The sequence below is a fragment of the Choristoneura fumiferana genome, chromosome 9 (genome assembly GCF_025370935.1).
Source record: "Choristoneura fumiferana chromosome 9, NRCan_CFum_1, whole genome shotgun sequence".
Taxonomy (NCBI): Eukaryota; Metazoa; Arthropoda; class Insecta; order Lepidoptera; family Tortricidae; genus Choristoneura; species Choristoneura fumiferana.
This window is the reverse complement of record NC_133480.1, coordinates 9,068,294-9,085,920: the sequence shown is the minus strand read 5'-3', so window position 1 is coordinate 9,085,920 and position 17,627 is coordinate 9,068,294. Positions and strand designations below refer to the sequence as shown.

Below are 17,627 nucleotides of genomic sequence, written 5' to 3'. Positions count from 1 at the left end.
ATATATACTGTGCAGGCAATAATGAGTTACAAATCCGTTCATTTCGTTCTTCAACTACTTACACTGCCCTCAAAAGGCAAAAGGCGGTAACTAAAAAAAAACGCTTTTGAGTTATTTACACCATCTGATGCAGAATGTCTTTAGCTACTTGTACACATGGTATATATATCTCAAGGTTTTTTTTTAGATATCGCATTTTGCCTTAAGATGGCAGTATATTTCGCCTTTATAGATCTTTTCCTGTACATCTTTTATTTTACTTCTAAAAATTTTAAAAATAATTCGACATTATTAGGAAAAACGTAATACCTGCACGGAAACCTTTCTAAACTGGGACCTGTTTCCGGTAGAGAAGTGATTTTCCACCCAGCTCTTGATGTCCGACAACTTAACTTTCTCTATCGCCTCCGCCTTAAAAAAAAAACAATAATTTAAACTCAAGACCTCAAAATTGTTTTAGGTTTAAAAATTTAATTGTTTTTGTACACACCTCCATGAAAAGCCGTTGGAACTGATATTCCCTACTCACAATCTCTCTCCAATTTCTTTCCACCTGGAATTGTAAATTAAACAATTTGTCAAAAAAAAAACATCAATCAACTTCAAACATAATTGAAATCATAATTACTGAATTTATTTTAGTAAAATATATTGTTATGTAATTGCAAGAAAACTTGTAGCCGCCGTATACTGCGTGCGATTTCTTCAGACATCAAATGTATGGTGCTCCAGAGGAATAGATAAAACAAAAAATGGAATGTCAACGAGATACGCTGATCAGAATATAAATAAATTCAACCGAGAATAGTAACGTCAATTTCATTTCATTGTTAAATTTGATAATTCGAATAGTTTCCGGTAATTCTATAGTCCTTTATTCACCCGTGTTGGGTGTAAATACTTTCGTATAGATAGGGTCGTGATTTAAGACGTGAATTATCCGTTACAATATCATTTAATACAGGATCGTAACTTATATTCGCAAACATTTCAAATTTCAGTGTGTATGAATGCGTATAGCTTTTGTTTTTCCTATTCCGTGCTCCAGACATATGTAGGTATAGGGTATACATAAAGCTGGGTACCGACCTCCTCTTTGAGCTCATAGTCGGTGGTGTGTTTGAGCTGCACGAGCGAGTGCTTGGTGGCTTGCAGAGTGCGCTCGCTGAGGCGGCGCATGTCGCGCGCGAACTTCTTCAGGAACGCCTCCACTCGGCTGTCCACGTGCGCGACACTAAAACACATACACGTATTATCTACTACAGTCCGTTCGCGTTAAGGATGCAGTGAATCAATGTCCGCCGGCCTAGCCACGCCCAATAACCAATCAAATCGTTCCTAATTAGAAAGTCAAGTTCACAGTGACCAGTTGAACGCATACTTTCGAACGCAACGGTTGTGTCCTGTCCTTGATGTGCTAACGTTTTTAAATCCAGGGCTCCACCTTTTTAATAAAAAAAATATATATCAAACTCGAATCAATCAAATCACTATCAAAGTAGAAAACAAGCAGCCGGACGGACATACGAAAGCAATTATTTGTCTAAACTGAAAAGTAGACGCTTTGGACAAGGTCGCGTTTTTACAAGGTCTTTCAAAATAAAACCGAAATATTTCAGTAGATGGTTGGGCTCATTTAACTGCACTGGTAACGTCGAGATATTACTTTAGTATCGTGATTACCGGCAGCTTGCTCGGATGAAACATTGGGGTCGGGCAGTCGAATAGAAATTCCAGAATATTACCAAATCCCACGAAAATTCGCATAAATTACGACGGTTTGTTCAATTACGTTCAATAAAGAACATACAGATCCCGTGGGATTCTCGGGATAAAAATTAAACACTCACACAAACTTTCTCATTTATAATATTAGAAGGAAGATAAAACAACGGCTGTGGACTGCTTCTAATGCTGCTAAGAAATGGTAGATCGGGCGAAGGATTACCTAAACTTGTCAGCTTGCGTGTTGACAGTGACACTGAGGCCCAGGACTCCAAAAGTGTACCGCATCATACTGAACACGCTGTAGCCGAGCTGTTCCTTCGTACGCAGCGCATCGAACACCGGCTCCTCCATCACCATCTGATCAAAAGACGATAACTCCTTCACAACTGGTAAATATGTGTTTGGGGTCAATCAAGTATTACGTAAGCCCCAAAGGGGGGTGGGGGGTCTTTGCTAAGCTTATTTTTGATGGGGGCCTGGATGGGGACTGATTACTTCAGCAACATTCATAAAAAATTATGGCTAAATAAATTAATACGCTCGAATAAAAAATTAAATGTACGTAAAAATACTTTTTGGTTCTTAAAATTGCCCTTTTTTCTTGTTTAGAAGGTTTTTGCTTTCGTAATACTTGAATGAACCTATTTAGGAATCAAGGTGTCCCGAACCTGTACAATTTTTTCACTAAAATATTTCACATGACCGCACTGATAAAGATGGCCGCACCTTTGAGGTGACCCACTATGCAAGCTACAGTACGACTCGTTGTTCAACACAACATAATAAACAAAACACAAAAAATACAGTGGGAAAATAACACGCTAAGCGCTAAGCCATAAGCGACGGACTATGAAATGATAAAATTGGTAAATGTATTAATCATAGTGTTTTGTTTACCATATGCGTCCTTTAAAAAATGTTTTAATTTGTCTCACCTCCGTTCTCAATGGTCCTTTTGGTAACGTAAGCCATTTAAAGTACCTTGTCTCATTAACAATCACCCAATCATACTATTCTTAAATAGATGGGCTTATGAACGTAATGGAAAGAGGAATAGTAATATTTAATGATATTTGCTGTAATCCCCCCTCAAACAACACACGGCTATCTGAAACGTGCGAAGAGTCTTAAAGGGATATTGTTATTTCTTTCTAACTTCAATAAAAGTATTCTTTAAAACAAAAATGGCGTCTGTAGGTATTTTTACTACCCTCGTTGAACTAAAACAATTAGTTTGCCCAGCCGCGACCTTATGATAGCTACGTCTATGCAACAAATGTGTGTTCATGCAGCTCCTCCACTTCCACCACCACACCTAAGAACACACACAAACCCAACTATCACTACCACCACACTAAGTTGACGCGTTTCAAACTCAACTGTTCATCCTCAGAGCAACACAACCGTTGATCATGCTTAGACGTTAGACTTAAATCTCGTCTAATTATATAAATATACTATAGCTAGAACACATTGAAGAAACCAGAAAAGAAATGCTGGAGCCGGGAATCGAACCCGAGTGTTCGGTGTTCGCGTGCTGTAATTCCACACCACATCCCAGCTTTAGCTTTCTGGATTAATTTCAAAGCCATCTTATAGGCCACAATAGACAGTGTTGTTGTACAGTCTAATTCATCAAAAATATCTGAACACGACTCTATTGTTAACGGCGTAGAACCGTGCTCAGATATTTTTGATCACAAGTTTATGAACTCGACTGTAGTAAACACACTCACCATGAGAACTTCCAGCGTGGCCGTGTCCACCCTCGTAGTGGCCTCGCCCTGGTAGTAGTTTGTCACTATGCTGTTGGTGGACGCCGGGTTGAGACTCAATACTCGTACTTTCCGCTCTCCGCGCGGCAGCTGGTGCACTTTTAACTGGAAGGCCAGTAGATTATTGAACGACGACGAATTATTGAATAGATATCCCAGTGGTTCAACAACTTGCCCATAAAGATCGAGATCGTGGTTCAATCCCCGGTCGGGGCAGATCTTTGTATGAGAAATACGCGTTTTCCCAGAGAAGGAACCAAGCTAGATCTATTATTCACCCCGAATTCCCAATGGACCCATATAGCTTGTATTTAAGTGGATGACGCTATGGATATAATTTGGATATAATTGCCGCAAAGCTCCAGGAAGTTGGGGATGTGCAGCCGGTTTTTTTAACCCCCGACGCAAAAAGAGAGGTGTTATAAGTTTGACCGCTATGTGTGTCTATGTGTGTGTCTGATTTGAATTTATTATATTTATTTGAAATCTGGTTTTCTAGCGATGGTTCTTAGACATGTTTTATCAAAATCGGTTGAGCTGTTTTTGAGATATAGAACTTAGAAGTGACAAAGTCGGGGGTTTTCCAACTTTTTGTTGGTTAGGTTATTATTAGAGGGTAAGGACGACCATAATGATTTTTTCCCGACTGCACGCCCCTATCTTTTAAAAAGCACCTCGTATAATTTTTAAAAAGTAAACAAAAGCAAAGGACATATTGTCTTTGGCCCCTAAGGCGACTCAACCAACCAAAAAAAAAATCGTCAAACGTAAACGTTTGAAAAAAATACAACTTTGATTTATCGGCTGTATACTTACATAAGGCACCTCGTTTTCGGAAAGTCCCTCCCATTTGATGGTGGATAGAACATTCTCGGATATCCGGATGGCCCGGTCCCACTCGATGTTGCCTTGCATTAACACCTGCGTACAACATTTGGAGCTGGTTAAATAACTTGCTTAAGATACAGTAGTCTCGTCCTGACACGTACATAAACAAATAAATATCATGAGACACTTGACACCAATTGACCTAGTCCCAAAATAAGCAAAGCTTGTACTATGGATACTAGGCAACGGATAAACATACTTATATAGATAAATACATACTTAAAATACATATTAAACATCCAAGACCCGAGAACAAACGTTCGTATTATTCATACAAAACTCTGCCCCGGCCGGGAATCGAACCCGGGACCTCAAGCTTCGTAGTCAGGTTCTCTAACCACTTGGCTATCCGGTCGTCTAAATACGAATAACATGTTGGAAAGAGAGAATTGTTTTAGGCGGCCGCTATTACAAACTGAGAGGTAATGTTCATAAGGGGCACATTTTTACGTAAATACTGCAAAAACAGACTATGCCAAGGATTCCCGAACTTTATCAGTAGTAGTACAGTTCGCGCCGCACTTACGGGCTTAGCTTATTTTATCTCAGCGCACATTTAGTTGCAAACTAGGGAACTTAGCTAGTTAAAATAGAGCACAAAAGATTTCGGGTTAATAGGTGCTCGTACGCGATGCCCTTGGGTACTTACCACGGCGCACCATTTGGTAACCTCTGGGCTATGCAAATACAATGCAAATGGATTTAAACGCCTTTGTCTACTACAAGAGAGAGCTCAATTAACTTTCTTATTTATAAAATAAAAACCCAATCAATTATCTGGCAAATAAAACCATTTTTTTATTCGACTGGATGGCAAACGAGCAAGTGGGTCTCCTGATGGGAAGAGATCACCACCGCCCATAAACACCTGCAACACCAGGGTAAATTTAATTTCATTACAAACAATAGCAAATATTACCTGCAAGTAGAGCCGGCTGAGCAGCTGTTTACTAAACGCCCTCAGCTCCTCCAGCTTTATGTCGTGCACTAGAGCCGCCTTGTCGCGCGGCGAGATGTACGGGTCCAGGAGTATGTTCATACGAACGTCCCTACGGAGTACACCAGGTAGAGTTATTTGCGTAGGTCGTCGACAAGGGTCGGATAAACGCCCGTCATTTAACAAGTGACAACGACAATTTTCGACAAAAAATTTGTTCTGCGAATTTAAGCAACGTCGAGCGCGGTCAGTACTTGGATGGGTGACCGCCTCCGGTTTTTGTCTTTTTGTTTTTTATTTGATTTCTCTTCTTTAAGAAAAAAGAAAATAGACTCGCTAGGTGCAGCTTATAAAAAACCAAAACGTTTAAGTCAGCGCCATTTATTTTTTCCAGTAGTTATTTAATTTTAATATACTATTATGGATTTATTACATAAAAATAAGCAAAGACCTTCATTTCACCTTGAAACTATGACGTAAACGGTCCAAATTGTACTATTCTGTGTGTTAATGTAATTACATGGTGTGTCTGATAAATAACTTTGTGTTAGAAATTAAATGGCCAAGCTCTGAAACAATTTAATAATCTATATTCATATTAAAGCGATAAACCTAAAATATAAGGCACAAATATCTGTCGGCAAATGCTTGCTCGAAAAAAAAAGGCTATTTTGTGTTGCAGACCCAAAATTTTAAACAAATAAAAAAATACAGATGTTCTGGGTCGATTATGTATGACCAAGACTTTGTGGATGAACTTGTCGAAACGTCCATAGACTTCTGGACGAAATACATATGTATTTCCAAAACTATTGACTAATGCCCGATCTTATATTAATTGACACCCTATTATATAATAAACCAGGGGTTACTTCCATTAGTAAAGTTAAAATATAGATAAGTAAGTACCGTAAACTCAGGTTTCTATAGTCCCAAGCGTTTATCAATAGTCCAAACGGACTTTTTAACATTTAGAACAATTACAGAACTGCTAACGTTTAGGAGGTTCATCGTGCATTTTCTATTGGATTAGGCTGCGATGAACTTCCTAGATGACGTTAGCAGTCCCGCAATTGTTAGAAATGTTAAAAATTCCGTTTGGACTATTGATGAACGCTGGGACTATACAAACCTGAGTTTACGGTATGTATGTTGCTGTCATATTTTAATTTCCATCTATGAATATTTTTATTATATATACATATAATAAAGCTGAAGAGGGTCGAAAGTCTGTACATGGAAGATATTCGACAAAAGTTGGCTGGGGATACTTAGAATCGATAACAGAACACGTTCCAATAGTTTTTAGAATTTTGTCTGTTTGTCTGTTTATCTGTTTATCTGTTTGTCGTTTATTTGACCGCGCATCACGTGAGAACGGCTGAACGGATTTTTACGCAAACTTTACTAATCTGACGAGAAAATTCCCGGCCAGGTTATAGGCTATAAAAATTTGACCCTTAGGGTATAAAAATTCAACCCTTAAAAGTGGAGGTAGCTACTACATTCGATTGAGTTAAGTTTCCACCTTCAAGTTTTTAAATACGTGCTGTGACTATCAAGTACCCTGATAAACTAACAGATGGCGCTGAAATTAATAACGTTGTGACTCGAACTGAGGAAGGATTTTGCCAAATTAACTAAGTTTAAAAGAAGGAGTACGGATATCAACAAATTTAATTGAAAAATTTAATTGATTTAACAATACGATCAAAATTAAACGACAATAAAGTAATTGCCACACATTCCAGTGCCATCTTTTAGAGAGCTGGGTAAACAGTAAGTAATGGAGTAAACTAATAAAAAAGAGTTTACTTACATATAAAGAAAAACTAATAGTACTACCGTATGTACCTGAGGGTTGTACTTAGTTTTTTTAGCATTTGAAAAAGGGTTGTACAATCTTGACGAGTCTTTTTATTGAAAGAGGTTTAAAAAAAAACAGTTACTTTTACTTATGATACCAAAAGCATGTAAATGATCATTATATCCTTGCTAATTGTTACTATTTGCTGTGACTTATTTTTCAAAAGTTTTTTTCAATAAAAAGACACATCAAGATCGCTTGCCTTCTTTCTAATGCTAAAAAAAGAAGTATAAGTAATGGTAAAATCAACATACATATCAACACGCGTACGTGTATAATTGCATAATGTATACATCTATCTTCTATCTATACAAAAGTTGGCTGGGGATACTTAGAATCGATAACAGACACGTTCAACAGTTTTTAGAATTTTTGTCTGTTTATCTGTTTATTTGACCACGCATCACCGTGAAAAGGCTGAACGGATTTTCATGAAAACTTTACTAATTTGTCGAGAAAATCCCCGGTCAGGTTATAGACTTTAAAAATACTACCCCTAAAAGAGGGGGTTTTGGTAGCCGCTACTCTCGATTGAGTTAAGTTTGCACCTGTATCTTATGACGCTACTTAGGAAGGAGGTGCAGACTTATTTTCAAGTGTTGTACGACTATCGAGTACCCTGCTACACTAACAGATGGCGCTGATTTTGCCAAATTGACTAAGTTTAGAAGAGGGGGTACGGATATCAAGAAATTTAACTGAATAGGTAATTGATTAAATAATACAACAAAATTAAAGACAATAAATTAATTGCCACACATTTCGCAGTGCCATCTTATGGGGAACTATGAAACAAACGAGTTAACATAGTTACGTAGTGGTTACATCAACACTCATAATATTCAACACGCGTATAATTTAATAGAAAAATGTCATAAATTATTCCTAATTTAATTATATCCGGAATACGGAAATTCGTCGAAGAACTAAAGTCACTGACTTAGCTCGAAAAATTATATGCAAGTTGCAGTGGCAATTGGCAGGCCACATCGCTCGAAGAACCGATATCCGTTGGGGAGAAGTCCTCGAGGAGCGGCGACCGGAAGACGAAGCGTTGGCAGGCCTCCCTCCAGGTGGAATGACGACATTGTAAGACTTCGGGAAACCGGTGGATGCAAGTAGCGAGTTGTCGTTCATTGTAATTTATTTGTATTGTAATAATATTGATTATATGTATGTTAGTCTGTAAGGTATTTATTGTATGGGGCAAGTTGCCCGAAATAAATGGATTTATTACGAGTATTATTATTATTGTGGCGTTTTAAGGGGTAGGCCTTTGTCCAGCAAAGGACCTCTTCCGGCTAATGTTGAAAAATTATATCGCATCCATATTCATACGCATTGCCTCTTTTAAGCACTTAATAATGGTCACGAAAGAACTTCAAAAAACATTTTTCTCTTTCTTTTGCGGAGTAAATTTCAAACGATTTCGGAATTGGGACTCGCATTTTATAGGCGTTACCATGCCTTCCCGAAAAAAAAGAAAACTTTCGCGAAAGTCTCGCAGCGCATTAAGACCACAGGGGCACGGTCTCAGGAGTCTGAGGAAGACCGCGATGGGAGACTCATTGGCGCTCTAGCCAGGCAGGCCGCTTTGCTTTCGGCTGAAACGGCAAGCCAGCGCGAGGCTGGGTTGCGATCCCAAAGACTGTACACAATCTTTGAGATCGCTCGATGTAGGAAAATAGTAAGCGAAGAATACAAAATGTTATTTCTTGAGCAATATAGATGTGAAACTTGGTGATCATGATCAGATTTTTCAGTTGATTGTTTAGCCGTAGTTTGAAGGGATTTTTCGAAAATTCCACGAAAACGGCCAGTGCGGGAAAATAACTTTATTCTTTTCGAGTATTGTGTAAATATAAAAATCTACGCAGACGAAGTCGCGGGCAAAAGCTAGTACCTATATACATATATCAGGTAAATACAAAGCATAATATTCGCCTTTTCCTATTGGAACATACTTCAAGAGCACTGCTTTCTTTTGGGGTTTGACAAGAAAAGTTTAGGGCCTGCTTCAACTCATGGATAAATTTTATGTGATAGATATATTATGTTATGTGATACCATATCTATTTATTAGGACAAAACAATCAAAGGCCAGAGTCCAGTAGTGAATATCTTTAGTCAAAAAAGGCCATTATGATTGATGAAAATATAAACTAATTTTCAAGGTTTAACAATAAAACTATTTTCATTATTATTATTATTTTATTATTTCTTTTTGTAAATGGCTTCAGCCACAAGCTACAGCTTGTGGCCATATTGTCCCTATAAGGACAAAATGGTTCATGTTATCATGTTACTCACATGTTCATTTATAATTCACAACGGAGTGGGGTTTTAAACACTCTAACTTTTCTGATATGATAAGATACCCCTCTCCATCACTGGTGTAGAGTACACGCCGGTAGAATGGAGCAACTTGACACCTTTTGACTTCTACTCGGTTTCAACTTCTTTGAAACCCCTGTCTGCCACATTGATTTTGATGGCAAAATATCAATGAGTCAACATTTGATCAGAATTGCTTTCTAATATGCTGCCATCATACTGTGGTGGTACAGTCACCTGCATTTATATCTGCCACAGCAGAGCATACAAAAATAACTGACACATCCTACTGACCCTAGAAATAGAGTTTTATCAGATCTTTATGCATGCTTAGGTGCATCAGGTTTTGATGCTGGTGACAGTACTTATTGTTGATGATAATATTGCCATTGGCATTGGAGTAGTTATACTGGCACAATATTTTTACATCTACTGCAGCAAACACTTTCATTCTTCTGGTTCCACTTTGCACTGAACAGCATCGTCTATCAGATTTTTCTGACTGGGTATTATTTTGCTGGAATCTCTTTTATTTCGTTTCGTAGGCACATCTTCTTGCAGCAAAAGTCTTCGCAGTTCTGAGGTTTCATTCTGTAAAAATAGTTTGTGATCTTACAAAGTATACTACCCAAAAAAACAGTGGCCATGTGAGTTTCATTGGTAAAACTAATAAATATAATTTATTAAAATATTCTCTAAAGATGGTTTTATTGATACAAGATAGCACAATACAAATACTTTTCATTCAATTAAATGTATTTAGATAAACAATAGTACATTACTGCAGTCAGTAAGCCATCCTGGACAAGTAGAAGTTTGATGGCCGAAGATTGTGATGTGATGATGATTGTTAGTGATGATGATGATTATGGTGATGGTCGTTGACATGATGCTCATGATAATCATGAAGGTTGATGGTAATGATTAAAGGGCGGACAATGGATACAATATGGTGACGAAAGCATAAGATGGATAAGACTTTTATTAAACTTCAATTAATATTTTTGTGTAAAAATGTATAGAAATTTGAGAGATGGTGATAATCTTCCTAATAATGGTGAAGTATCACTACAAATACGTACCACTTACATCTGTAGATGTAAAGGTAATTTTCCCCTACATGAGTGGATAGTGAACTATAAAAGGAATGCACTGAAAACATGTAATATAGAAAAAATACGATTATGTACTACAACAATAAAATTATCCAAATATTTTTCAACTATGTTCTCTTTTTTAAACCAATTGTAGTCATATCCATATTACGTATATTGTTCGACATGATTTTGACGTAAATTGCATCCGTCGTCCGCCCACTGGTAATAATGATGATTGTTAGTGATGATGATGATGATGGTTGTTGATGGTGATGATCTTGATGGTTAGTAGTGATGGTGACGATGATGATGGTGATAGTTATGATGATAATGAAGACATGGACCCATTTCAAAATACTAGTTAACTACACCCAACACTGCCACTCGGCCCGAGCGCTGTTTGTGACAGGTTCTAAATTTTTAAAGGAATCCGTTACTGTCCAAAGAGGTAAATTTCATACTTACTTCCTGGACAGTTCGAGATTACTTCCTGGACACTAGCAGCTAGACGTTTTTGATAACGTAATGGCAACATTTCATACCATTTTTGAGAAAATATTTTTTCTTTTATTTTCCAATGAAACTCAAGTGGCCCTTATCCTCTTTTGGCTAGTATATTATTCACGTTCTTATCCTAAGGTCAAGTCCATGAGATATCAGCTAACTCTGCCTCATTCTGTCTCTAAACACATTGCTTTCATAATTTACTAGCTGTTACCCGCGACTCCATCCGTGTAGAATTAGTTTTCACTATCCCGCGGGAACTGTTCAATTTTCCAGGATAAAAACTATCCTATGTCCTTCCCCGGGACGCGAACTATCTGTACACCGAATTTCATCTAAATCAGTTCAGCAGTTTAGACTTGATGAAGTAAGTAACAAACAAACAAACACATAAACAAACAAACAGACTTACAAAACTTTCGCATTTATAATATTAGTGGGATGTAAATGGCTTCCATCAGACTGCTGGAACTTCTCTAGCACGGCTACAGTGCTGTCAAATGACCAGTTGGGTAAGTTGAAGACCTCAAGATTGGCGGAAATATCAATTGTATTTATTACACATATATTATTAGATACTTAATCAAATTACATTCAAAAACTTGTGAATTCCAACATTCTGAATGTGCCTTTAAATAATAAAAAAAACCTCATACCTCTGACGGTTCAGGGGTTTCCACACTTGCATCTATGCTGATGCCAGTGCCAGCCAGAGATAAGCTTGCTGTAGACTTTAACTTTGGCCGCCCTTTCATTAGCTTCCAATATAGATAATTTTCTAAATCTTCTTCCAGCTGTTAAAAACATAATAATTTAGATTTAGGGGCTGTTGCACCATCCATTAGTTAAATGTGATGCCGTCTCCGTCTATTCGAACAAAACAAATAGAGACGGCATCACACCTAACCGCTATTATTTTTATCTATTGTCCTTATGTTTGTCACGAATAAATGTTTTCTTTCTTTCTTTTAGTTAAGTTTTTCTTATTCATCATAAAGCATCATCGGCAAACACAACAACAAACTCAAACCTAAGAAGGTTAAAGAGTAAAATAAATTACTTACATTGAGATGATCTTCACAGCAGTAATATCGTCGTTTGGGTTCGAAATCGACATTTAATTTACGACACCACTGTCTCTTCAAAATGTTATTCACACGCACAAACACTTTTGTTTTGCTATTACTACTAGTGTTACGGCAACTTGGAACGAAACACTTTTTGTTCATTTCGGAATCCGGAAAGGAAAGCAAGCAGAATTCAACGAATATGAAGGTTAGGTTAGTCAGGACAAGTGGAACCCAGGGAAAGCGGGGAAAGGCAGTACACAGATATTTAAGAAATAAACGGAGCGATATGTCAATTTTGACATGACAAATGACATTGACGCTAGTGACAGTTTACCAATTCACCACAGACAAGAAATAAATTCTGTAGTTCAGTTGGACTACAGAACTGTGCTGTGCTCAACCAGCTCAACATAGGCTTAAAGAACTATATTTTATGAGATAAACAAATGCGTGGAAGAACTAGATTAAATTATGATGTCATAGTGGCCGCGGCTTCGTCCGCGTGGAATTCGGTTATCACGCGCTGTTCTTTTGGGAACTGTGCATTTTCCCGGAATAAAGTAGCCTATGTCACTCTCTGGCCCATTAACTATATCTATGCCAAAAATCTCGTCAATCTGCGCTCCGTTTCGACGTAAAAGACGGACAAACATACAACTACACACACTTTCACATTTATAATACATATTAGTATGGATAAAAAAGTTGTGAACTATATGAAAAAATAAAAACATTAGTTTCTTATAATTGACTTTCCTGAAAAAAATATAAATAAAATACGTTGGTACCTAATGTTTCTTAGCTTGTAAATAATAAAAATATTGTACAACGCCATCTATCAATAAAGCGTATGAATATTATCCCTTTCGCATTGCTTTCGCTGAGTATTTTGCACGCATTTTGACCACGTTCCCGTAGTCGTACTTTTGTATAGAGATTGTCAATCTTCTTATTGATAAAATTTGTAAATTAAACGGTTCAATTTACTATTACGAGTATAAGCCAGGAACTGAACTGAACAGGGACAGGACTTGAACTGTTTAATTTAGTAATTTCATCAATATGTTTCACGAGAGTTTAAGTATTAGACTCTGGCCAGCGAACGTTGTCTACGCATTTTTTTACGAAACTTTAATCTGGTACTTATACTGTTTGAGACTGTCAAAAATGTCATATTCTTATTCTAGCCCGGCTTAGATAATTTTGGTGCTTCTGCTATAAGAAATAAATAAACATTGTTTTGTTCAATTCCACCTCCTAACATCCTCAAATTCAAATGCTATAATTATAAGATTATGTTAAAATTCCCACGCGGGCCCAGTGCGGATTGGGAACTTCACACACACCATTGAATTGCTTCGCAGGTTTGTGCAGGTTTCATTCTGACAGGAGGCCTGTGCCCAGCAGCGGGACGTATATAGTCTGAGCTGATGAATGATGTTAAAATTAAAATGTTAGAAGATATATTCCATGCCAATTTGGCCAAAATGGTCCAATAATTGATGCGTCGAATAATATCTAAGTATCAACATCGTTTAATCAGTGTACAGCAAGTGTTGTCAGCCTCATTTTTTTTAATTCGCCGCGTTCTCTCGTGGACAGCTTTCGCTGGCCAGTCAATTAATTAATGAAAGTCAAGAGAGGCCTTTGCCGAGCAGTGCGACACAGTTATAGGTTAATAAAAGTACTTTTTATCAAGGGACTAAAATAAGCCAATATCCTCCAGCAGGCAGGCTGCCATAAGGACCCTTTTGCTACGGATTGTCACATTTATACCCGAGGTGGTTATCCACCCGAGCTTTAGCGAGGGTGTCTATTTATCCGAGGGTTTATATTGACTTTTAGTCTCGAGGTGAAAACTCTATTTTTCACTTCGATTGCGAGAAAAAAATAGTCGTTTCTGTGAAAGAATTAATGAGTTTCTTATTCCTCCAGTCCATAAAACTTTCATAGGTTTTTAAATAAATCTTTCTAGATTTCGGCGGCAAAAGATTATCAATTATGTCTTTTGCTCTTTGCTCAACATCATAATTTTCCCTATCACTACGAGAATAATCAATTTATTTTAATCGTTTATGATTAACGCTCTACAACAATTTCAAAGTTTCGCGGTAAGTATTTTTTCCAACCAGACAGATATAACAAAATCACATCGGCGAAATGGTCAATACACAAACTGGAATAAATAGAATGGCGCCACCTTCTATGCGGAAAAACCATAGAAACTAAGACCACGTAGCGTAGACAAAGAACGTAACATTTTCGTTATGAAATGGTCCACACACAATCTTATTTTATGCCAAAAACTAAGCAAGCACTGGCTGTTTGAGTTTATCTGTCACTCGAAGTAAATTAAAAAAAAATCGTTTACTCCCTAAGGACCAAAGTACTCACTTTCCTCCCGCCTCGTAAGGCTATATTGACCTACTTTTAGAGCATGAGAAGTGAAATAAAAAAAAACTTATTTCGTCCTAGATACATACTTGGCCAGCTTGTGCGGCTTGATGAGCACGTTGTGGTACGTGCGCGCGCGCACCTCGCGCACCGCCTCGAACAGCGGCTGCGTCAGCGAGTCCGTGCTGCTGGTCATCTCCCGCGTTATCAGCTCCACCAACAACTGACAACAGAATACCACTATGAAGGTGCGGACACACTATTTAAAACCCGACGCCACGCCACGCTTGCACACGCCCTCCAACGCGCGTCAGTTCTAATCTGTCCCGTATATTTCAGGTCAGGTGCAGATAGAAACATGCGTCAGACGACGTGGCTGGCGTGGGGTCGCGTTTTAATAGTATTATACGTATTATAGTATTTAACACCTTTCCTGTCCGGGTGCCCCCAATGTCGAATCATCAAGCTTTTTTTTCAGGAGTTCGTGTTTTTAGTTTACTATACTGAAAGCACGAAGTCCTGATTAAAGGTTCACAATTTCAAAGTGGAAACAAACGAGATAAGACTAGAGGCCTTCCTTGTTCGAAAATACAAACTGAGACATGGATGCACAGAAAAACCAGAAAAAGAGACCAGCACTGGGAATCGAACCCAGGTCCGCAGCTTTTTCTGGTTTTTCTGTGCATCCATGTCTCAGTTTGTATTTTCGATATGGTTTCACGGGATACCCGTAAAAGTAACAAATTTGGAGTTGAAATAAAAAATACAAAAAGACTCCAAAAAACCAATCATAGCCCTTCCTTGTTGTTTAATGCACTTAGAATTACGATATTTAATTTTAACGGTTCAAAATCCGATACATCCAACGAAACCTTAAGCAAGAACCCGTAATTACCTATTTACGGTAAGATCACGGACTATTTTACTGATTTTTCCATTCGCGTGCTTGCTTGCGTGCGTGCGTGCGTGCGTGCGTGCGTGCGTGTGTGCGTGCGTGCGTGTGTGTGTGTGTGTGTGTGTGAAAGGTTATTATTGCATAACACCGGGGGATTGGGAGTCTAACCGTAAATGTAAGGTTTCACTCACGTGTAAGTTTTCACTGTATCCGCTAACTTTAAGCATCAATCCCTTGTCTGCAACATACAGGGAATGTGATAGATCCGCCATGTTAGCTGGGTATACTTCTTCCTGAAATAAATACATTATTGTAACATATGCACACAAAAATATAAAAAAGTAAAGATTATAAAGTCTTTCTAAAGTCTTACTTTTAGCCCTTGTTGTAAAACGTCCGTCCACAGGTCAAGAAGACATGAACTGAAAAAATACTAGGCTTTTTAATACTTCAGGATGTTTACCAAATTGTACTTCATTCATAATAACGAGCTAATACTAAGAGAACGCACCTGCACTTGGTTGGTTAGAAGTAGGTAGCTGAAATTTTTGCGCCTTTGCGCTTTTTATGCGCCTTTTGCGGCGTCAAACTAACCAATCCATTAAGTGCGGCTGTGTTCTCTTAATACTAGCTTTGTTAACTTGAATAGAGTATAGATAGCGCAATTGTACTTCAATAAATGTCGCCAGAACTACAGCCTCATTTACACGATGTAAGAACTTGCATGCGAGTTGTATTGCATTTCGGACTATTGAGGAACGATGAATGCAATTGATCAAATAAATACCGCATGTTTTCGCATTATTTTAATAGGTATGGCTTAAAGCAAGAAATGGCCCAAGGGCGAAAATTTTGAATAGACATTTTAAAATCGCCACTACAAACAACCGCACTTTTCTACAGAACAGCACGTCCATCTAACTTATTTAACAGGGGCCAGATTCAACTAGACCTCACTTTGAGCCCCAGCTCAATTCTAGACATATTGTTCAATGTATTTTTGTTTTATCTTGTTGGTAATGTAATGCAGTACTCACTCTCTCGGTGACTTAAGACTGAGCGGCGTGATGAAATAGAAGTACAGCAAAGCTGTGGGAAAGCGGAACTTAAAATCCGGCTTGTACCATAGCTCCATGTGTCGGTTCTTACGTAGCAGGTTGGGTTGGTCTAACCTGCAAATGATATTATTTTATAACAGACGGGTACGTTCCACGAAATGCCCGTAACGATTGTTACACCCTCCGTATCGTTTTACCTAACGCCTGTTGTTGTCGCAAGCGATTACTCGACGTCATAGATGACGTCACTGTTCGCAGCCTTCGCCCATATAATATTGGTGGGTCAAAAGGCTTTCACCGAAACGAAGTGGGAATTCGAAATAACAACGATGGCGACTTAAAGTAAATAAAATCCTGAAACTGATTGCACCTAAATGGCCCCTTATTTACGGATAAAAAAACAATATTTCAGCGAGTTGCTGTTGTGGTTCGGCATGGAGAGTAAGACAGCCGGTGAAATTACTGGCACTTGAGGTATCCCATCTTAGGCCTCTAGGTTGGCAACGCATCTGCAATACCCCTGGTGTTGCAGATGTTTATGGGCGGTTGTGATCTCTTACCCATCAGGAGACCCACTTGCTCGTTTTCCATCCAGTCGAATAAAAAAAATAACTTAAAAAACTTTATAATATTATACTTAAAAGATTTTTAATTGAAATTGATAAATATTTTAGAACATTCAGCAGATCTTCATCTAAGCACGGTTGTTTATTTGGACCTGCTCGACTGCTGGATCAAATATTCCAGAATCATTTTGAGATACCCTGGACAGATAACAGAAAAAGTATCAGGAAATACTCAGATGATTGTTTGCTGATGAAATCTTGACTAGAAAGTACAGCAAAACTTACCTAAAGTTATTAACAGTAGCGATCAAATCTCCCTTAGACAATACTGTGGTTTCTTCCAGGTTCATTTGCGACTTTTTATGTATGTCTTTCAACGAGCTGTTCTTTAGGTCTAGACCCAATTTATTGGCTGCGTCTAGATAAGGCTGCGCTGGCGGTATTAGATTGAAGTTGGTTGTGAGATAGATGTTCTTGTCCGGTAGATGGAACTGGGTATATGGTTCCACGTGGA

At 38.1% G+C, this 17,627-nt stretch overlaps 2 protein-coding genes across 2 annotated transcripts in view; both read right to left on the bottom strand.

The window, feature by feature from the left end:
- The window catches only part of LOC141431157 (nardilysin-like), a gene marked incomplete in the record, with an annotated part of 44,470 nt that overhangs the window by 1,039 nt on the left and 25,804 nt on the right, over positions 1-17,627 (bottom strand). The window contains 12 exon segments of the mRNA XM_074092194.1: positions 310-411; positions 491-553; positions 1,090-1,234; positions 1,949-2,085; positions 3,465-3,608; positions 4,320-4,424; positions 5,311-5,440; positions 14,684-14,817; positions 15,681-15,782; positions 15,863-15,911; positions 16,527-16,661; positions 17,399-17,627. Of these exon segments, the coding sequence (XP_073948295.1) occupies positions 310-411; positions 491-553; positions 1,090-1,234; positions 1,949-2,085; positions 3,465-3,608; positions 4,320-4,424; positions 5,311-5,440; positions 14,684-14,817; positions 15,681-15,782; positions 15,863-15,911; positions 16,527-16,661; positions 17,399-17,627 (1,475 nt within the window).
- LOC141431159 (uncharacterized) lies at positions 9,106-12,965 on the bottom strand. Its single transcript, XM_074092196.1, has 3 exons — positions 12,195-12,965; positions 11,787-11,924; positions 9,106-10,120 (listed from the first exon to the last, which is right to left on the bottom strand). Exons 1-3 carry the CDS (start codon positions 12,357-12,359, stop codon positions 9,977-9,979), a joined length of 447 nt encoding a protein of 148 aa, XP_073948297.1. The 5' UTR covers positions 12,360-12,965; the 3' UTR covers positions 9,106-9,976.

Bases quoted from the DNA above. Each gene is read 5' to 3' on its own strand.
- LOC141431159 (XM_074092196.1), bottom strand. From the start codon at position 12,359: ATGAACAAAAAGTGTTTCGTTCCAAGTTGCCGTAACACTAGTAGTAAT. The intron at 11,925-12,194 runs GTAAGTAATTTA...TGTTTTTAACAG, and splicing joins GCTGTGAAGATCATCTCAAT to CTGGAAGAAGATTTAGAAAA. The intron at 10,121-11,786 runs GTATGAGGTTTT...CTATTTTTACAG, and splicing joins AAACCCCTGAACCGTCAGAG to AATGAAACCTCAGAACTGCG.